This window comes from Trachurus japonicus, chromosome 6, assembly GCF_045865225.1.
Source record: "Trachurus japonicus isolate A0001 chromosome 6, Traja_1.0".
Lineage (NCBI taxonomy): Eukaryota > Metazoa > Chordata > Actinopteri > Carangiformes > Carangidae > Trachurus > Trachurus japonicus.
This window is the reverse complement of record NC_140912.1, coordinates 18050990-18073619: the sequence shown is the minus strand read 5'-3', so window position 1 is coordinate 18073619 and position 22630 is coordinate 18050990. Positions and strand designations below refer to the sequence as shown.

Genomic DNA, 22630 nt, shown 5'->3' with positions numbered 1-22630 from the left:
TACGCTAACAGATTGTTGTGCTAACTGAGTGTTTATAAACACCCGTTACATAAACATGTTACGAAATGAAAGGCTAATGGGTTTGATTCAGAGCCAAGTCACGTAGGGAAAGATTTTGTCGGCCACTCTCGGCCGCCGCCGGAACAACGGAGCAGAATATAACATTGTTGACAACTGTGGCTTGTCAGCAAACTTCTCCAAATTAGCGAACAATGAACCGTTCCGCGTTTAGTTTGGCTGGACTTTGTGGTGGTTTCGCTTGGTTATCGTGAGCACCAGCCGACTCTTGAGCCGGGTTTGTCTGCTGGTTAGGTTAACCGAGTTGACTCGTAGCGCTAAAGTGTTAGCAGGCTCAGCTACAGTTAGCAGCAGCAGCAGCAGCATGGGCGATGGTGGTGTCACTCCTTGGCGCGGCAACATGAAGGCGTTTTTGGGGATAGTTGCCGGGGCCGGGGCTTCCTACGGGTTGTACAAACTTATCAGCGGAGAAAGCTTCAAAAGAAACAAGAAAAGTGCCGCCAGTAGTGAAAGTGCTGGTGTGAAGAGCAGCAGTCAGCCCAGTGAAGTGAGCATACAGCCGGGGAGCCTGCTGGCTAAAGTGTCCGGGTTGGATGTCGTTTGTCCCCGACCTGCTGATGTTACATCAGGTAAGATCCATACATCTTAGAGCTGAACATTACTCAGACCAGTGCCAGCAAAGTGAATTTCCCAAGATAATGTCATGAAAGAGCCCACTTCTGAGTACAGCTCCTTTTTTGTACTCACTAAACCAACAGATGTCGGTTAAATGACTTGTTTTGCTCCATAGGTGGCATCATCCACCAGTCCCCTGGCAACTTGGAGCCACAGCACCTGAAAATGCTGCTGTCATGTCTGCAGACAAGCAATAATCCATCTGACAGATGTAGGATCCTGCTTACTTTAGGAAACGCTGCTGCCTTCACTGTGAATCAGGTATAGTAAGAAACGAAACAAAAACATGATGCCTTTTAAACCTTCTCCAAGTGAGATGAGTACTGGTGGCTTTATTGGGAATCAAGAGTCAAAACTTTCAAACACTTGACACAGTTAAGATGTGAGCATTTATTGTTTTGGCAGTTCTTCCACTCTAATAAAATCTTTTTTGTTTTTTTCTCTTTTAACTCACCACTGCTCTCTCAGAATCTAATACGGGAATTTGAAGGGATTCCCATCATCGCAGGTTTCCTGTCTGATCCTGCAGCAGAAGTCAGAGTGCAGACGCTGACTGCTTTAAATAATCTGTGTATGAACATCCCCAACCAGGAGCAACTTAAGGTTTGTTGTCATTCTGTATATGAAATATTATGCAGACTATTGTTGTGAATTGGTCTTTTTGTTTATGTATTATATTCATATCCATTTTGGAGAGTGGTTGGTGGCAGGCATGTTTCACTAAGAGTCTTATCTTGTCTTGTAGGTTTATGTGCCGCAAGTGCTTGAACTGATTGAGATGTCACCAGTGAATTCTGACCTTCAGCTCGGTGCTCTCAGGCTGCTGACAAACCTTTCAGTCACAGACAAACATCAACACTTGCTGAAAGAATCAGTTACACTTTTACTGTCTCTACTTGTGGTGAGCAATGAAGCACTGCAGGTTGGTATCTTTTCAGGTTGATATCTTTCTTTCTTAAAAACTGTTAATTGAAATCTATAATAGATCTGTTAAACAATTTGTATATCATGATGTGATACAATACCACGGATACCGTGAAGAACAGTAGAGCTGTTAATGCAACCTCACATTAAATACTCTTTTGTTTCAGGTTCAGACCTTGAAAATCCTTGTGAATTTGTCCTCTAATCCTCATATGATGGATGACATTGTTCAAGCTCAGGTAAGACTGAAGGGATGGGATGAAAATACAGTCTTAATCATATCATTCGCATTTAGGTGAAAGTAGTTTTCAATATACCGTAATACACTCTAAATTATTTTAGCACTGCTAAAAACAGAAAATGCTGCATAATCCGAGATTATATTTGTTTCCAATTTTTTTAGTTTTGAGATTTCCAGATTATAAATCCTTTGTCTTGATCTTGCTCTTCTGCTTTTTACCCAAGGCTCCAGCTTCTGTTGTGCTGCTGTTTGATGTACGGACAGCGCCCGCGGTGCTTCTGCGACTGCTGACATTTGCAGGGAACTTGAAGGCCTGGAGGCCCTCGGCCCAAGCGGTTGACGAACTGAGGCGGAAGCAGGATTGCGTCTTCCGGGTCATGTTGGATGAATCCTCCCAGCTCCACAGCAGGCTGGTCCAGCTGCTTTCACACCCTGACGGGGACATTCAGGCCCAGGTGGCTCGTATCTTGACATAGACCTCCCTGACTGTAGTCTCGACCATGTGTAGCTTTTGCTTTGACACACTTTTGCCAAAGCCATCAACCTATCACCTTTCAAGTTTAATTATAAATCCGTTGGCGTTAAACTTTTAAAGGAGCAGGCTGTGTAGCTTCCTGTGGATACTCATCTTATCCTCCCTCACTCCCTTTACCTACAGTGTTCCCCAGATACATATTCTCATCACACAAAACTACATGATTTGTTCCACCTCATCAGCTACTTTTCCCTGATTTCCAGTCACTTACACTATAATTAACGGATGTGCAGTGAGTAAGCAGGAAGCACCGAGAAACCATTCTTGTAGCAGATTACAAAAACAGGCCATCTTTCATTGTTTTGTCCTGCCACCAAGAATTTTCTTTGCTTTATCAGAGACTATTTTCCTTCAGATATCCACAGTGCCCTTTTCTTCTGGGACCTAAAAGTATTTTCCCTGAAGATATTTTCCAGGTGAAATTTCTGAACCCAAGCCCACTGCCAAAAGTTTTCTAGAGAATGTGTCCATATGACTTGTGCAGCATGAGACGATACACTGCTCCCTTGTGGTTCAGAGAGAGACGATTATCGGGAGAATCAAGAGGTTTCTTGCGTCACTCCTCAGCATGCCTTGGAGATGCAGATGAATGGGTGCACTTCAACCCCAATCCTCACTAATTTACTGAAATCTTGGGTTTAAAGATCAGTCTTATTCCAATAAGAGCAAGAACTTTTGTCAATGTATTTATTTAAAGAAAAAAAAGTGCACCATGATTATAGAAGAGCCAAAGTGATGTTCCCCTTCGGACCAGTCGGTCCTGCTTTCTGTGACTCTGTGACAAGATGAGGGGTTACAGTACGTGTGTCGGCTAGATCTTTGGAGTTAAAACACTGCCTTCGCTGCATTAAAAAGAGCCAGCTGAGATGTGAAGAACACCTGTGAAGGAGGCCACCTGTCTAAACTTTGCCTTTGGACATACACCAACCACAGCTGCCTGGATGGGTTGATCTGGAATGTACTGGAGTTGTTGATTGTCTCGACTGGCCTGCAAAGCGTCCTGGGAACAACTGGAGGAAGTTGCACAGGAAAAAGGATGTCTGGACTGCTACTATTGTTTTATTTATATATACATATGTATATGTATGTATCGCAACGGTCAGAGAGCTTGAAAACGAATGGAGGAGTGGTTAACCATGGACAGAACAGTAGTGGTAATATTAGCCATGTTTACTGTCTGTTAAATATGCATATGCAAACGGTTGTTGAATGATAATGATTGAATGTTAAATCCAAGCTGTGTTACATTGTGTAGGTTATGCACTGACTGCGATAAGATAGTGACTGATGTTTAGAGGAGGAAGACTGAAGGTGGGACCACATCTGTTCACAAGTATGGGTGTAGATGCATACATTTTAATTTGCATGAAGAAAGTATATCAGAATATGATTTTTTTTTAAATGCAAAGATTTTATGGCATGAGCCAGTCCAGGTGTTTGGAAATGCTGCACATTTTTGGATGTTTGGACACTGACTTTATTTATCCCAAATCGTAAATATCTCTCAGGCAATATGGTTTACCAGAGCAGATCAAGTGAGAGGTCGATTTACTTGTGACTTAGATTATTATATTTATTTAAAGGTTGTTTGCATTTTGCCTATAAAATGAGATATTTGTTTGTTATGTGTATTTGAAATAGTAAATAAATACAGTATGACCTATTACAATGGATATCCACTTCCTTATTTCTCATTTTTCAAATCAAACCAAATTAAACATTATTGTCATTTTGTTCTTATTTGATACATTAGAGACTTTATGTTAAAAAATTGTACCAAAACATAAGGGAAAACTTTATTGTAGGTTAAATGTCTCTTTTTCTTAATCAACAAAATGAAAAGAATAGGCAGCTAGTGGTTATTCTGATTTTTTTTTAAAGCACCAAGTTCCTTTTGTTAGAGCAAAATTATTTAGATGTGGGTGCTGCTGATGAATTTCGACAACACCCTTTAAAATAAGGCTGCTGCTGATGACGATGATGATGTGTTCAAGTCTTTGTCTCCCTCTCTCTCCTCTCCTCTCCTCCCTCCCTCCCTCCTATCCAGCCTCCTCCCCCTCCGTACAAACGAGATGACCATCGCCGGATCATCCTGTGCTCCATCAGACTCAGTCCGCGGATCGGTGTGTGCAGGCAGGCGGCCACACACACACTCACACACACAGTCACAGTCACTCACGCCCAGCACAGCACACGGATCAGGAAAGGACGAAGAGGAAGAGAGAGAGAGAGGAGGGGAGACTAGATCACAGTATTTCGGATTAGCCGCATCAGCTATGAACAACCACCACCACGTCAAGTAGAAGAAGTAAAAACGGAGCTTTCACACTAACACAACGTAACGCGTCGAGGATGAGCGGCACCGCAGCGGCCACCGGATCGGCTTCTTGCCGCTTCGCCCACTATTTTGTTGTGTGTGGACTGGACGCGGAGACGGGCCTGGAGCCGGACGATGGAGCAGGTACAACCGGTCAACACAACACAACACAACACGAGAGAAAGAAACAGACTGACACACACTGCAGGAAAACACAGCTGAGCGTCGGCTGCATGACAGTCGTTTTCATCAACATAGCTACACTGCTTCATATGCCATAGGCCCTGAATGTATGTAGCTATGTGTGTGTGCGGGGGTGACACCAATTTAAATGTGTTTTCATTGGACGCCACAAAGGCTTGTTGACAACATGATGGATCAGCAAGCACAGTATGTGGAATAACATAGCCTACAATTTTTTTTTACAAAAGATAATTCATTTTACATGAATGTCATCAGGATTAGGTTGGTCGATGTTGTTTGTTTTGTAACATATTTCTGAACAGACATGGCTGTTCTGTATTTTTATGTATGTAAATGGTTAAAAACACAAATCCAAGAATATTACTATATTTCCCTATCAACAAGAAGCTGTTTAAGTTTAATTTATATTATATTGATATTATTCTATTTCCATTTAGTCTTGTCCTTTTTGTTTTGCCTCTGCTTGCGGGAAAACCCCATTGCTGTTCCCTGTTCCCTGTTTTGATCATATTTTTAGCACAGTATTATAATATAAGTCAGCTGGGAAATTATAGCTTCTTTGGTTTCTGCAAGTCATCCGCTGCTACACCTGGATGAGGAGGAACACAGCAGAGGCAGGAGGACAACACCATCACCATCATCTGCCCAAATAGAGCTGGAGCACAGATCCAGGCAGTAGTTCATGGATAACACAGGGCCGTGTGAGCGTGCGTGTGTGTGTGTGTGTGTGTGTGTGTGTGAGGGCGAGCGTCCTCATTACTCTGCTGCGTGTGTCAAAAAGCTCTGATTATCTCAGTCCAGCTCTCTTATCGTTCTCACGGCCCCAGGCAGGAGACCTGTGTGTCCTTTATTACCAAAAGCTAAAGGTTGCGGAGGAGGTTAAAGGAAAACGGATGCAGTATTGCTGGTGGATGTGGGGGGTTGCTATGGTGATGACTGCTGCAGTGAGGGGGCTTGTGATGGTTTTTATTTGTGTGGTGGGTAGTAGGATGGCGTTGTTAAGACATGGATGGAGAGATTGTGGTGTTTTCCTCCACACCGAGGTGTTGACACTCGGCTGTGTGAAGTGAGGACAGAGAAGTCATCACCCAGGAGCTCGTTCTGTGTGTGTGTGTGTGTGACAGTTCCCCGTAAACAACAGCAACACTTTAATGTGTCTTCCAGGTTTGACAAACAATAGTCACACCCTGTATTCTCCTTGTCTTCTCTGTGGCAGCTCATGTAGAGCACGTCCTCGGGGGGAAGATGGAAACCAGACATGTCTGACCCTGCTTGTTTGTTTTTGCCTCTTTCAGCCAAATGTCTGTTGAATAACAACACCAAAAAAAAAAAAAAAACTCAGATAAGACAAAATGTGAATTTAGGACAAGCTGTGTTTGATGTAGGGGCTCATAGCTCTGCTGCAGATTAGTTAGTGCTGTAACTAACCAGGGAGGACTTTGATAGCTGGCTCCCTGCAGCGAGTGACAGCACCACTGGCTAGTATATCTGAGCTTTACCAATCTGCTTATGTAACAGCAGGTCATCTCAGATCCACTGCAGCAGAGGGCTCTGATCCTTTCAAGGGATTTTTGCTTTGTCTGTGTGAATTTTTTATTATTTTTTTTATTTTTATATAATCCTTGCACATACAGTATATCACATGAGCTGCAGTGGAGCAATAGATGTTTGTTCCTCACGTGCACTGGCCTCAAGTGTTTCTGTGAGGTCATACAGTATCTCTTTCTGCATGTGTAATTAGTGCATGCCCACAGCGAGACAATCTGCTCTTGTTGGCTTCTCAATAGATGCCACTGTGTTTTCTGCAGCCTAATCAAATTTCACATGACGTTGTCTGTTTGAATGCTGAATGGCCGAGGCTTCAGCCCCTGTTCAGGCCAGATGACCGTCACAGGGGGATGACATAGACCAAAACGTTTGAGAGCTGTGCTATTTAGAGGTGTATGTATCTTGCACTTGACTTATTAATACACATGCTGCTTGTGCGCAGAATATCCAGCCTGGGCTGTTTTATTTTTAGGCACTCAGCACTTACTTTTATTGTGTATTTTAAGCAAATGAGCCCAGCACCACGTCGGTGTCTCAGGCTGAGATGAAAAGCAAAATTTGTCATTTTTTCTTGTATGGTTCACCTTCAGTGGGCAGACACGTCTGTAATGCAAAGACAGTCTGGTTTAAACTGTTAGAGCCAAAAAGGAACAACTTCCCATCAGTCAGTGTCAGCTGACGTTTGCTGTCATTTTAATCTCCTTCCACTTCCTATGTCTGTCCTCATCTACTCATGTAATGATGTGATGAATTGTGCGATGGGGGTAGTAAAGCTGGTGAATAAGACAGATGCACCTTTATGGAGGTTCAATCATCCCTGATGAAGAGCTCCTGTTTTAGGGATGGATGGTCATGTGGGACCAATAAATCTTTGTGATGAATGTCTTAAAGGTTTAATACATATAAAACACAGTTATTTTATCCACAAAAAAACACAGATAATATTGATATCACAGTGACACTGATAAGGACTGTAAGTCCTGAACATTAGAAACAATTAATTGATTCACTGGACAGAAATGAAGCTGGAATGATAATTGTTCTGCAAATATTAATTAGTTGCAGCATTTTAATCGTGACTTCTGTGATAGCAAAGTGAATATGTTTGGGTCTGGTTTTTTGGACTACCAGGCAGACGAAACAGTCTGTTTCCTGACATCTTAGACTCTTTTGTAATTAATTAATCTGAAACCAATCATTACTTAATGATGTAAAGTGTTACTACACAACAGCTCCTATACAATTGCATGTTTGTGTGCGTTTGTTCCTGCTAATTACAGCTGAACTGAAACAGACATTTAAGCTGTCAAACCTCCCTCCTGCTCTTGTGTGGATGTGTTTTGTAGAAACTCTACGGTGGGAGCTTGAGTCAGGTTGTGTCTGGGTCTTCAATTGGACCCCCCCCCCCCCCCCCCCTCCTCTCCCTCTGAAGCTCAGGCTTGACGTAACAGCTGACGAGCTTTGTCTGATGGCCGTCTTCTAGGCCTCGGCGGATGTGGCTACCATGGCAACTACATGTCCTTGTGCAAGGCTTGATTCTGCCTCTCAGCGCCAGCACCAATTTGTATCCTTAGCAAAGAACATTGTCCCTCCATCTAGTCGCTGTGATCCATTAGCTACGGTCTCCCACCTACGACTTTGACTCAGTTTAAGCTGAAGTGCTGCCTCCTCCTGCCTCCTCCAGTTCCTTCTGTGCGTCATCCAGTAGGCAGGATCAGTGGAGATCCCTGAGTGGTGAGTGAGAGCGTCAACGCTGGCAGCCCAGAGAGGACTTTAGTTTGCCATTTGCAGGTGGTTTTGTTCCTGTAATGCAAGTTAAAACAGGAATTTAGTCAGTTCACGACAGCTTTGTGAAATGGGGAGCGTGGTGAAGAGCACTGTTCAAGGGCATCCCCCTCAGATAGTGGATGAATAATAAAAGCACTTCATTCACTACTGTCAGTCGATTACACACTCCGAATCATACACACACTGCGCATTTCTATTCTCCGCTCTCCCTTTTTTTCAGCAGCTCCTCTTCGTCCACTCTTCGTCACACAGACAGCCCTCTGTATGTAACTGGAGCTGGAAGCTGACACAAGCTGCAGAGATTGAAGAGAGGAGAAACTTGAGCCAGACAGGACAATGCATCAAATATGTGCCTTTGTAGGAATATGTAGAGTTGTTTTTTTTCTTGCATGCGCTGCAAATTCGACCCCTTTGTGTACATGAAGTTATTGTTGTATAGAAATGTCAAATCCCTCATCCTGAGCCCTGAAAGCTTTGGATGCATTAAAAAAAAAGCAGCATATTTCAGTCCAGGAGATGTGAAGGGTTTCGTGCTGCAGAGTGTCAAGGATGAGGGGTGTTGCACCACTATGCCAGTCTATCGCTATGGTAATGAGTTGAGTTACATAACTCTTGGAAGGGTTTTCCCTCCTCACTCTCGAAGGGTCCTTGCTGACAACAACAGATTAAGTTGTTTTTTTTTTCGTTTTTTTGTATCGGTGTCAGACAAGGTCATTCAGTCCGAGCTTTTTCATAAATCAAAACTGCTGTCAAATTTAGACCACCTCTGTTCTGACCTTTCTGTCTCATGGGGATTTATCATTCAACAGGAATGAAGGTCAAAGATCACTTTGCACTAATATTATGATGACATAACACTCTTGTTTTTTTGTTTTTTGTTTGTTTGTCTGTGTGTCAGGTGAAAGCTTTGAGCAGAGCCCCATGCGACGGTCCTTCAAATCAAAGGTTCTGGTGCACTACCCTGAAAACACAGACAGGAACCCTTTCAATAAAGATGCTGTCAACATGGTGAGGACTTGGACTGCACATATTTGCTTCTCTTCAGCACTAGTCGCTTTATCCCACAACAATAAAAATGATAAACAAATGATAAGCCGTGGCTGTTTGTAGGATAAACATGTCCTTGCTTTTTCAGAAAAGTGAGTAACTCTGTGAAAAAAATATGATAAAGAAATCAGTGTAGTGAGACCCACGTATCTGGAGCTTGTTTTCTACCTCTAACAGGCTTTTCACTGTCTTTTGTTTACCTACATACACAGAAAATTTTATTTGTTCTCTTCTGAAAAAGCAGATCAGGATGATAAAAGGATAAACCTCTAAAGAACTAGCTGCAGTCGGACAAAATCAAGTTTATTTCTGTGTCTTCCGTCCATGTTAAAATTTGTTTTAACAGCTTTTTAGAAACAGTATTCAAACATGATCTTACTAAAGAGTTTTAATGTCATTTTATTGGTGTTTCAGACCTAAAAACACTAAAAATGTAGGATATTTGCACACAAATTCAAATAACATTGTTGACAGTAAACGCCCTCTTATGTTTTCTCCTTCTCTCCGTTCCTAATCACCTCCTCTTCAGCTCTGTATGCCGAGGGGTCTGTCTTTCCGCACTCAGGCAGACAGACTGGATTCTCAGTTCCACTCCTTTACAATTTCTTCTGACGACGGCACGCGTTCGTACGGCTTCGTCCACACCTTCTACGAGGAGGTGATCGGCCCTCAGATCATCACAGCCATGCAGACTCTGTATCAGATGCACCAAGTGGAGCGTCAGTCCTCCTCATCGGCCTCCTCTCCCTCCTCCTCGTCTTCATCCGCCTCCTCGCCCTCCACTTCCAGCATGGACTCTCTTGTGAGCAGCTTGGATGAGTCAGACGTAGAGTCCCTGGTCGGGGTTTCCGGCTGCTTCGGCTGTGCGGGCTCCTTCGATCCGGCACGTGACACCCTGTATGTGTCCAAAGCTCTCTGCCTGCTGACGCCGCTCCCGTTTCTTCAAGCTTCACGTCAGTTCCTGTCTCAGCTGCACCAGGCTGTGACGTCGCACACGGCCCCGCCTCTTCCTCTGGAGAGCTACATCCACAACATCCTGTACGAGGTTCCCCTGCCTCCGCCTGGCAGGTCGCTGCGGTTCCACGGGGTGCAGGGGCCCATCGTGTGCCAGCGGCCCGGCCCGGGGGAGCTCCCGCTGGGGGAATATCCTCTCGGAGAGGCTTTCTCCTTGCTGGGAGTCGACAATATGGTGCAGCTGCTCACCTGTGCGTTCCTGGAGACACAAGTCCTGCTGTGCTCCCAAGGTAAACACGACATTCACAATTCAGCATGTTTGAAATCAAAGGATCTATCTATCTATCTATCTATCTATCTATCTATCTATCTATCTATCTATCTATCTATCTATCTATCTATCTATCTATCTATCTATCTATCTATCTATCTATCTATCTATCTATCTATCTATCTATCTATCTATCTATCTATCTATCTATCTATCTATCTATCTATCTATCTATCACCATTTTGGGAATTTAGTAATACCAATAGTGAAGCAGCTGTTTTTATTTGTAGCATTTATTTAATATCATCCATAACATCTTTTCCTGTTAAAAGGGTTTTCTTGGGAGTTTTCCTCAGTGGATGTGAGGGTCTAAGGCCAGAGGATGTTGTCATGATGCTGTGTAAAGCCCTTTGAGACAAACTGTTTGTAAAAACGGGCTGTACAAATAAAATTGCCTTGCCTTGCCTAACATAACATTAGCAAACTTTATTGGAAATATGCACAGCATAAGACATGGTGCAAGATTAAGCTAAATATATAAAGATGCATCAATAAACTAATTAGTATACTCACAGTAATAACTTGACAGGTCAATCCGAGTACTGCAGAGAAAGTTGCACTCTCACACGCTCTCTTCTCCTCAGAATACCAGCGATTGATGACAGTGGCCGAGTGCGTCACCACCTTGCTGTTCCCTTTCCAGTGGCAACACATCTACCTGCCCATTGTTTCTGGACCGCTACATCACCTGCTGGATGCTCCTGTCCCGTTTATGATGGGCATCCAGCGCAGAGAAGGAGCCCAGCGAACCAATCTCCACCTACCACACGAGGTACATCGCTGAACAAGTGGCTGATAACGTATAACGCATGTGTTGTTTTGCCTGCGAATGTGCCAGTCAGTATTTCAGGGTGCAGAGATTTCATTCGACAGTGACACAAAAAGATAACTGAAACCCTCTTACAGCCCCTCGCTGGTCTCCTCTGCCTGCATGAAAATGTTCCCTCTGCTTTGTCAAGCAGAGATGATACATATCCTCAGACCTCCCAACCCCCCACCCCCCCTCTCGCCTTCAAATCCAGCCCTGCAACTGAGATCACTTCATGCTGCATGAATATCTCACTGGAGCCTCTTTGAAGTTTCCCTGCCCCAGAAAAGAAGCAATAGAAAGACAGCTCGGAGGGATGAAAGCAAAAACACAGAGCATGAGAGATCCAGAATAATGGGGCTCACTGAATAATTAATGGAAATTAGGGATCGCCACTTATTTCTTGAGTTGTGCAATTTGACGGGAATGGGAAATATTTTAATCACACTGATAATAATCCGTTGGAATTGATCAGAGCAGCAATAAATCTACAGTTTGGTTTAGGTGGAGAAGAAGAATTAGGTAAACAGTTTGATCATACTGTTAAAATCAAACATGTTTGTGAGAGTTTTTGCTTCTTTTCCCCTCATTTCTTTGGCTCAAAGAGCTGACGACAAGACATGAAGGAACAAGTGGAGACATAAATTAGGAGGATGGGGCTGCACAGTGTAGGTTGCCAGGGTTAGACCATGTCTGCCTCTTTCCACTCGCATCTCCCAACTTCCCCTGAGGCTATAAACCGACTGCCTAAGGTCACTTTTGAAGGTCGTGATGCTGCTGACTGCGCTCTGCTCTGCTCTGCTGCTGCTTACAGAGGCAGTTTTTTTTTTCCTTTTTAAATCGGCGCCTGTCTTTCACCACAAAGTTGTGTTACTCATTGCTCAGCAGCTTCCTTATGCACAGGTTTCTGATGTTGTTTGCAGGTGTGAAAGCCTGAGGCAGCACAATCCCTCCTGTTGCAGTGATAGCAGTAATCTTCAGATAATTCTTCACATGCTATAACGTCCTGCGAGGGCTTATCACGGCGAAATGCTAAGAATCTATTTGTGAATTGTAAATCTTCATTTCTGATCTTAATTGGATGTTAAAGCTCAGCTACTCTGTCTACAGGAGATGAATAAGAGTCAGTGCGTCGTGACTGGATAAATCTATTCTAGTTATCTGATGGAGGAGCCATGCAGTTGAACAGTCTTGTTTGTCTCCTGCTCCTACACAGGCCAATCTTTGCTTTGTGGACATCGACAACCACTGTGTCGAAGTCCCCGAGGGCCTCCCCGTGTTTCCGGACCAGACGGAGCTCATCCAGGAGCTGAGTGAGGTTCTGCTGCGTTTTGGGGTCCCACCACAGGGCGGAGTGACCACCAAGCCCACCACCACCACCACCACCACCACCACCAACACCGCCATCCCTACCACCCCCACCATCCCTTCCCCCCGCATGAGCAGCCTGGTGCTGGAGGATCTGATGGAGGACAGGAGGAACGGGAACCTCGGAGGTGAAGAGCTGGCAGTGCTGGAGAGGCTGCAGGCTCTGGCGCGGAGGTGCGGGGGAGGGAAAGTCTCAGAAGGCGGGAAGACGCTGGGACGGGAGTTTGAAGAGGAGGACGAAGAGTTGAAGGCGGCGAAGCTGAACATTCAGCTGAGGGAGGTGTTCGCTGGACGCTTTGCTGCCATGTTTGGCAGGTACGACGATTTCGTCATCCACAGCGCTCTGGACCTGGACTCTTGGTTGAGCAACAGAGAGGGGACGTTCAACTTTGACAAGGTGCTTCATTTATCATGTTTATTAGAAAATCTGTGGTGATTTTAATCGTGTTAACTCGTGGCTTCCACTGTTTCAGGGCTCCTTCCTGTCGGTTCAGCCCACGTCCCACTTGCGCTTCTTGTCTCGATTCCTGGAGACGTCCATGTTTTCTTCTTTTGTGGACGGGAAGGTGATATCTCGCTGGGCGGATAGAGAGCCACTGCAGCAGCTGTTTGACAACCGTCTGGAGAAGGAACGACTGTACGACACAGACAAAGACTCCTACAACTGTCACTACAGGAAATGCACCACGCTCTTTGAGTCAGGTACTGTGAGTGTGCTCATTATCAAAAGCGGACATGCACATTGTTGCAAAATACATAAAATATTGTTTCATATATTCCAACATGCTCAAACACAAGGCAAACATGCATGCAAAAAGCATTAAAGCATGTTTGGTGTAGTGCGTCAGTTGATATCCCATGCACTCTCTCAACAGGAAAGACCTAATCTAACTTGACATCATTTCCATACAGTAGATTTCATCTGAGGGAGATGAGCAAGTCTATTGCCTCTGGAGACAGACAGTGACAAATACACAACTGAAAGTGCGTGGCGTTTCAAAAAGTAGCAAACCAAGAGTAGCAGTGGGTTGTTTTCACCGTTTTCTGCATTTTGCTGTAGCTTGAAATCCCAACTGATCATTGAGCAGAAGGATGTGATTGAAGGGGTGGATGCCAGACTTTGCAGAGGGTATCTGCAAATATGTTGCCATCTGTCCTTCTGTTTGGGTTTATGTGTCGATTATGTTGCTTGGCCCTTCTGAAAGTACAGTTTCTCTCTCTCCTTTGTAATAAGCCCACAGGACCTTGCTTCAACTCTTCCTAATGGGTCTCTGAACACTAAAAAGGTAGCATAAGATTAGGTATGAGGGGGAAATATGGAAGGATGAGAGAGGGATGAACTAAATCATATGATGGAGGATGAACATTATATAAGAGGAGGGCTTTGTGCCCTGTGAAAAAAACCTCCTGCTTTGAAGCCCTGCCAGCTCACTGCAGAAACTGCCCCGCACACATCTCAGCCTGCCTGTGTCATAATTCACATTTATGCCTCTGAGATGTTTTTTGCATTACATTATGTTTCTAATTTGTCGTGCATCTCCCTGCAGCAAAGCAAATTTAGCAGCACTCGACCAGCTTGAATACCAGTCTGTGTTTGTTTCTGCAGCCCAGGCAACTGAGCGCAGACTGCTGAAGGCCGACCACACAGCCATACACCCCCACCTGCTGGACATGAGGATCGGCCAGGGTCGCCACCAGCCGGGATACTTCCCTAAGCTGCAGGCCGATGTGCTCGCACAGGGACAACACACCAACAAGTGAGACTTCAGAAAACCTTGTACCCAAAGCCCCGGGAACACTTAACGGGGGTACCTCCTGGTTTTAGTAGTTCAACTAACATTAAAATAAGATTTTTGTGATTAAAACAATATATCCACCAACTTCAGTTTAGGTGAAAACAAACAAATATTATTACAAATTGGTGTGATGCTTATGTTTTGCAATTGTACTGTATATCCTAATAAACAGATTATCTAGCTAAAATTATTTACAAACAGTTGAAGTAGTTAGCTTAACGTTACCATCTCTACCTAAAGCTAATGAATAAATATTGAAAAGGTCCTGTTCCTGTTGCACCAAGAATTTGACCTATAGCTATTGACAATTTAATTCTATGAAAAAAATCTATGGTAACAATATACACTTTTATGTAAATAATATTTGTCAGTAATGGTGTTAAAAATCAATCTGAGATCTTATCTGAGGTTGGTAACCAGAGGCACTGTGCTTGGATATCGTTACATGTTGTTGCCAGGGTCTACCAAAATACACAAACATGATTTAAATGCGGCACAACGGCTGCACCCACTTGAAATGTTATCTGTGTGAACAGGTGGTCCAGTCGAGTGACAGCATCACGCCGGGCTGACCCCAAGAGATCGATGATGACCGATCACTCAGGAGTGGACAATGAACAGAGACAGGTACTTTTCATGGGTAAACAAACACACACAGATACACAAAAGTTCTCGGCGCTCGATGAGGATTACGTCTGATTTATTACCTTTTTGTTTATTCAACAGAAGTACACATTTACTAGGAAGAACCTCCGTCAGTCCAAGCTACTTGACCCGTCACCTCAAGTCGTCACTGAGACTCACAGAGAGTTTGTTGACGGGCTGCTGAGTGAGTGTCGTCTGAAGGTGAGAGTCCTGATACTGCACCTTAGATTTGGGCACCACTGCCACTGAGCAACGTTAAAAGATGAATGCCACTTATTTAATCTTCTATGGTGTTTGTTTTTTTTTAGACCAAACGGATGCTGATGGAGAGGATGGGGAAGGAAAGCGTGGAACTTGGTCAGGGAGAAGCCAACATCACAGGCCTGCAGGAAAACACACTCATCCACGGTCTGTGTGACCTACTGGAGAGAACCTGGGGCCACGGTCTGCAGCTGAAACAGGTCAGACACACGAACATGTCTAATTTAACATGCTCTACGGATGACCTACAGAAATATCTCATGTAAACAAATTCACATCACGCGCATGAATACAAAGAGATGACTGTGTGAACTGGTTCAGTCTTGACAAGCGTGTTTTTTTTTTTTTTCTGAACAGGGGAAGTCGGCTCTTTGGTCCCATCTGCTTCACTACCAGGCGGCCCAGGGGAAGATGGAGGCACCGGCTGAATCTCCAGGTCAGAGCACAGCACAGATCTAACTGTTTGTTGTTCTTATCGTATCTTGTGTAAATCACTGATCTAAAAGTGGACTGATGGTTGGTGTTAAATTCACTACCTGTGTAGGATCTAACACTTCAGACCAGAGAACGTTTGACGATGGCACTCAGCTCCTGAGAGGGTCCTTAATACAAGACATGAGGTAATAAGAGCAAACATACACGTTTTAAAGGGGACATATTATGGAAATATCACTTTTTGAAGCCTCTTTAACATGTATTTGGGTGTTTGTCTTGCCTTCCGGCCCCCACAATGTGAGAATTGACAAAAACATCTGTAATGTTCAGGCTCCCTAGGTTGAAATCCACATGGTTTTATGAGCTGTTCCCTTAGTTGTCTTCCAGTGATGTAACTAGTTTTCGAATGTACATAACCCCACCCCTACCTGGTACCAGTAGAAGGGGCGGGGCGGGGCAAGCAGTGGTTCATTTGCATTTAAAGGGACAGGCACTGAAACCAGCCGTTCTGATCAGGGCTGTTTAGAGTGGATGAAAAGAGCTGTGATGTTTGATCCTTGGGGTATTTTGACGAAAGCATGTCACAGAAATGTCTTTAAGACACCTGGGATTTTTTTTAATTTGTGGAAAAGGGGCATAATATGTCTCCTTTAATTTTGTCAGACAATGAACAAAATACTTAAAGGGTCATTAAATGCAACCTTATAAAAAAGGCTGAATGTTGGTGCATGTTTCTGACTGCTCGTCACATCTTCTGTTGTCTAGGTTTATCCAGACGATGAGTGAGTGTATGTCAGAGGTGGGTCAGGCCCAGGCCTGGATCCATCTGGCTCTGGAGAAGAAAATGCTTTCCCATCACCTTAAAGAGCTGCTTACAAACCAGGAGCTGCTCAGGTCATAATTCACTCATACAGTAGCTCAGCTTTTACTCAGATTAAATTTATGTTAAGTGCTGTAACTTTGACTGACATTTTGTTTTACTCTCTCCCCCGACAGGCAGCTGTATAAACCTCATGCATTCCTGCTGTGTGAGGAAGAAAGAGAGCAGTTTTTGTTCCACCTGCTCTCCCTTAACACTGTGGACTACCTCTGTTTTACGCGGGTCTTCACCTCCATCAGTAAGTCCTGTAAACTTTAACAACAAAGTTGTAGAATTTTTATGAGAGCTTTATAGCCTGCAAAGACCCTTACAAAATTTGCTTCTGGTTGTGTCTGCATTTCACAACACCCACCCCCACACCGAAATGTATGCAACTCAAAGGTTACAGACTAGAATCCACCAACACTGGAAAACCCTGTTTATTTTAGTTGTACAAGTTGAAGTGTGAAGGTCATGACTAAAACGTTGTGTCTCTCCAGATATTTCGTACCGTGTTGTTATAATACCCATGAAGAAGCTGAGCATTGCAATGGCGACAGTGAACCCCTGGGTGTGTGTGTCGGGAGAGCTGGGTGATTCAGGCGTGAGACAGATGGTGAAGAACACACAAGAGATTTATTTCCAGGTTTGTATGAGAACCTCAACACTGATGTGATATCACAACACACTGACCAAGCAGAGCGATCAGAGAGCTGATGTCGATGCTTTGCCGTGTGGTCGGTGCTTTTCGTTTCAGTGTAAGAACCTGGGCCGGCTGAGCACTCTGCAGCTGGGGCAGGAGAACTCCGGTTTACTGGCCAAGTGTCTGATCGACTGTGTGATGGTCTACAATGAGATCACTGGACACACCTACAAGTAAGAGCAAGAGCTATATCAGCAAACATGTACAACAAATGTTTATGAGCAGCAGCTCCCTGTGTGGGTTTGTGTATAAGATACAGTGATGACTAAATGACTGAGAAAACTGCTTTATCTTTATCACATAACATGTAGTGATGATAACATTATGTAGATATGGAAAAATAAATGACTACATGTTCACTATGATTTAGTATTCATCTGGTTCTTCTCTGCAAGTTTATTTAATACCGTATTGTCATAAATTGAAACCAGCTAATGCGTAATAGTACAGTAAATAAATCTAAAGATATAGTATTTTCATTAATCTAAATTATATGCAATTTGTAATATACTGTATTTAACGTACGAAACCAAAAGTGTGCCTCCTGATAATATTTAGAAAAGGAGGTGTGTGTGTGTGTGGGCTATGGACCCACAGTACGCTGCACTCGCTGATTAGAACAGATGGTCCTCACATAACCCATGTCCTTGTTATAATGAATTGCATTATTATTTTCCGTGTTGAATATAATGAAACACTGTGTCCTCTTTCAATTTCAGGTTCCCGTGTGGCCGATGGCTGGGGAAAGGTGTGGGTGACGGCAGCTTGGAGAGAGTGCTCATTGGGCAGCTGGTGTCACCTGGTGGAGAGGAGGATGCTGGACGGTGGACAGGGACGCCTCCGGAGCTGGCCTCTCCTTCTCAGAGTGTGCGGACAGTGCTGGGGTCTCTTGGCAGCCGAAGCAGTACGTACTGACAAAGAACGCATTCTTTAGTACAATAGCTGACCTACTTGTTAGTAAGCTCACCCACAATAACAGATTCTGCTCCTGTATCACCTTTCTATTTCGGCCTTGTTCTCTCTCCTCCTCGTGTTTGTCATCGCTCATCCTCGTGTTTCTGTATCTGTAACTATCCTACATTTATATTTTCAGGGATGCAGTCTGCGGAAGTACATGAGGACATGAGGGAGGCTGCAAATAATCTTGTTAAACATTTCCACAAACCCGAACAAGAGGTATGTGACTGTAATAGCGAGTGTGCCCCCTGCGATTCAGTTCTTGCATTCATTTAACCTCTTAGCTCAAACAGCTAAAAGAAGGGGAGAAAATGGCCAACGCAGAGACGAGCGTGTGGTGTGTTATTTTTATCTCCAACACGCTTCATTACGCCGGCTTCTCCAGCCTGGCTGGGCCTCATTTGTGTGTCAGACTATCAGACTAGACTCTCTCATCTCAAACGGCAAGTTAAAAGCACTGAAGAGAGGAGATGGATCACTTCAGTTCATCTGTAATGGGGACTTGAAGTATTCGTAATAACATCTCTGTCACACAAGCATTAATGTACAAGCTCTATCTTGATCTTCACAAATTAAGAAAGAACCTTCTGAAACGACAAAATAAACTTGTTCTCTTTTTGGGGGGGAATTGCATATTTTTCTCATTAATATGAGCAGTAACACTTTATAATAAGTACACTATTTAGCATTAGTTAAGCATTAAATACCGAATCCATCATTTATAACACATGAATACTGATTAGTATGTAGTTTATAAACACAGTTAAAATGTTTTACTCATCATTGATAAGCACTAACTGTATTTATAAACTACATACTAATGAGTATTCATGCGTTATAAAGGAAGAATTCACTATTTATTCATGCTTAACTAATGCTTAATAGTGTGTACTTACTATAAAGTGTTACCATATGAGCAGATTTACTGAAGCTGTAAGTTAAGCTTCTTACTTGTAGTGCCTCTGTTAACTCTGGCTTCTTGTTTCTTCTCTCTCAGAGGGGAAACCTGACTGTGTTGTTGTGTGGCGAAGGAGGGCTGGTGCTGTCCTTGGAGAAGTTCCTGCTCCACGGGTTCAAATCCAACCGTCTTTTCCAAAGGAACGTCTTTGTTTGGGACTTTGTCGGTAGGTACCGTGAGCATGAATTCATTACGAGCGTCCGAGAAACAAATGTGATGTTTTACTGCACCTCTCACAGATCCCAATTTCCTGTCTCCATCTAGTGGCAGTGAATATGAGCTTCATATATCCAGTCACATGAAACAAAGCATGATTGATGTGTTTTGATAACAGTCTTACACCATCTGTCTCCACTGTTTGTTTTTCTTTATGGTCTGTTTTTACATTCCTGTCAGTGTATTTTTGAGTTATGCAATGACTGCATGCCTCACCCTTTCCCACAGAGAAGGCAGTGGTTTCCATGGAGACAGCCGATCAGATGGGTGACCTGCATGGATCGACGCTGACAAAGGGTCCCCCTTGCGACTCACTGTGCCACTATGTCAACGCCATTAATGCTTCACCCCGAAACATCGGGAAAGAGGGCAAGTTCCAGCTGTTTGTCTGCTTAGGAATCAGGTGAGTGTTTATCATCGTAAAAATGACGGTTTAGAAACTCAAGACTGAAAGAGTAACTCTGCAAAACATCCTGAGACATTTAGGAAAACCTCACTGTTTTATGTCTAAAAGACAGCACAATACATTATGTGTGTACCGCTGTATTGGCAATCAGTAGTACACTACTTTAGTGATGTTTCGTGGGACATGTGAGTCCACCACACATTATATGGTACTGTAATTCCTACCATACGTTCAGATGGCACTACAAAATGACCAAACTCTCTATGTAGTAGTGGACTATGTAGGGAGTAGCAGGCGATTTTGGATACAGCCACAGTTTCCCTCTTGGGGCAGTGAGGAAGTAGCCTGCAGCAGGACCGCATGGCTGTTTTCTCTTACTGACCTATTTATGACATACAGCTCAGGGAGGAAACAAATCAGCCCTCTTCCTAATGGTTCGACAGACAAGACAGAAAAATCCTTTATATCTATTCTTATAAAGTGATAAAAGGTTAAAAAAAATGTTGTTTTCAAATAACTTGGGATGTAACTTTCTGTTCTTCAGTTACATGATAATCAACTGCAATGTCAGAAAAACGAAGAAAAGGATTCAAAATGCACATTGTGAAATTTAGTCTAAAATCTCTTTCAAATGGAGCAAGACGAATTCATTTGGATAACTGACACGAGCATAACAATCCTTCCTTTTTTGCCTTTGCAAAAAATATGAATATAAATATTGACACAGTGAGAATCAGTAAAGAGAAGGCTTAAGTCAAATCTTAGTGATTTACAGTAGTAGCTTGACATTTCAAGGTGGTGTTTAGCAATATATTAGTAGTGTATTATGTCCAATGCCTATATTGTGTTAATTTAAAGATGATAAGTTAATGTGCCTGTGCTTTGGTTAATGATTTTTTTTAAAAACTGTGAAATCATTGTTATATTTTGACTTCACTGGGTATTTCTGACCGAAAACATAACTGACCTTTTCCTCTCTGTAGGGATCGGCTCCTCTCTCAGTGGCTCCCCCTGTTGGCAGAGTGTCCTCTCACACCACGGACCTACGAGGAAGGGGCTCTTCTTCGGGACCGAGCTTCTGTCCACTCACTGTCTCGCATCCTACACACACTCAATGAGTTCACCATCACCCTGGAGATGGCACTTGTCAAAGGGGTTGACCTCTGACACTGATGGACAAGAACGAATGGAGTGCAACCTGCTGCAGAAATGCTGAAGGGTTCAAATATTCATATTTCCATCTTGTGAGAAAGGGAAGTACATCTAAAGACTTGAGAAATGTGACTTCATCATAAAGAAAACGAACAGTGGACCAGAGGAAGTCACTGATAACTCCAGCTCCAAACATATTGCCTTGTTCACCAATGTAAATGTCTTAGATACTTTATTTGCTTCAGGAAATAGTGAGGTTTTTCCTATGCTTGTTTACACTGTGAAATTCTGTTTCCTCTTGGAGAAATGGAGTCATTCATAATCTCACACCCACAGTAGTTATTTTAACAGCCTACACCATTCACTGTACCTGACCCTAGGACAGCTATAACTCTCCTCTCCTTCTACTGCTGTATTGCTTGCACTTAAATTTTAAACTAAGCACATGCATGGCCAAAATCAGTTTCTTTGTTCGTTTGTTTATGTCTTAGTGTGTTGTGATCTGAAATATCAGGACTCTGGCCTTATTATATAAACATTTTTCTTGACATCATTGAAGATATTAATATACGGATACATATACAACATAAAGATAATGTTCCCATACTATAATATGTTACAAAATGTTATATTATTATGCTCTTGTTATATTATGTAAGGTCTGGCCTGTTTCTCTTTGTTTATTTCAGTTTAAGGTCACATGCTGAGCTGAATAGTGCTCATGAAATCCTCCGTTGGTGAAATGCTGAAACCAAACTGGTGTCCTAATTGTGTCAGTTCAAATAGTCTTTGCCACTTTGTCAGAAAGTTGTTTTCCCCTCTGTCATTGTAAATATTTTGCTTCATTATATCTTTGATAGAACTGTGGCCATTTGGTATTACAGTAACATGAATTTGTGGCATTTTTCTGTATAAAGGCATCTTGTTTGTGTCTGTGTAAAAACAATAGATCCCACTACGGACACACTTTACTGATTATGTGGATTAATAGTCATGCTGTTTGTTTCTGAACTGTTCAATTGTCTCTGCAAAAATAAGACAATGAATAGAGCACAGGTTCTTAAAAATGCTACGTATTTTGTTGATGTCGCATTTAATTTAACAGTTGAGGAACTGTGAAAATGCCGTCTCCTGCACTCTCCTGCAAGCACTATGTAACCCACAATGACCAAGCCTCTATTATCATTTAAATACAGATTAGAGAAAGCAATAATGAACTGTTATTCATGAAATGTGTTGTCAAAGATTAAAGTTAATATTGACATAACTGGCAAATTGTGGCGTGGGTTTTTATGCTAAATGGCTGGTGTCTGAAAGGATTTGATAAGACTGTGGCAAAATAAACTGTCTTCAAATCCAAAACAAATATTGTGTACTCACCACATAGAATTATCCCATCTGAATTTGTCAAAGAATTATAGTTTTATAGTTTGCCAAATCCAAACAAAGTCAAGATTGCTTGACTGCACTAATGGCAGTGTTTG

At 43.0% G+C, this 22630-nt stretch overlaps 2 protein-coding genes across 2 annotated transcripts; both read left to right on the top strand.

The window, feature by feature from the left end:
- The first annotated feature begins 119 nt into the window (after positions 1–119).
- On the top strand, positions 120–4066 carry armc10 (armadillo repeat containing 10). Its single transcript, XM_085779532.1, has 6 exons — positions 120–647; positions 809–954; positions 1162–1296; positions 1439–1615; positions 1785–1856; positions 2083–4066. The coding sequence occupies exons 1-6, from the start codon at positions 383–385 to the stop codon at positions 2332–2334; spliced, it is 1047 nt and encodes a 348-aa protein (XP_085635658.1). The 5' UTR covers positions 120–382; the 3' UTR covers positions 2335–4066.
- Positions 4067–4458: 392 nt separating this feature from the next.
- On the top strand, positions 4459–22413 carry LOC146985992 (DENN domain-containing protein 5B-like). The gene is made up of 21 exons (XM_085779526.1): positions 4459–4854; positions 9149–9258; positions 9827–10541; positions 11167–11354; positions 12607–13155; positions 13232–13460; positions 14365–14515; positions 15091–15181; positions 15281–15400; positions 15508–15660; positions 15818–15896; positions 16005–16080; positions 16661–16789; positions 16892–17013; positions 17255–17400; positions 17512–17630; positions 18177–18361; positions 18551–18633; positions 19412–19538; positions 19817–19991; positions 20978–22413. The coding sequence occupies exons 1-21, from the start codon at positions 4746–4748 to the stop codon at positions 21159–21161; spliced, it is 3840 nt and encodes a 1279-aa protein (XP_085635652.1). The 5' UTR covers positions 4459–4745; the 3' UTR covers positions 21162–22413.
- The last annotated feature ends 217 nt before the right edge of the window (positions 22414–22630 follow it).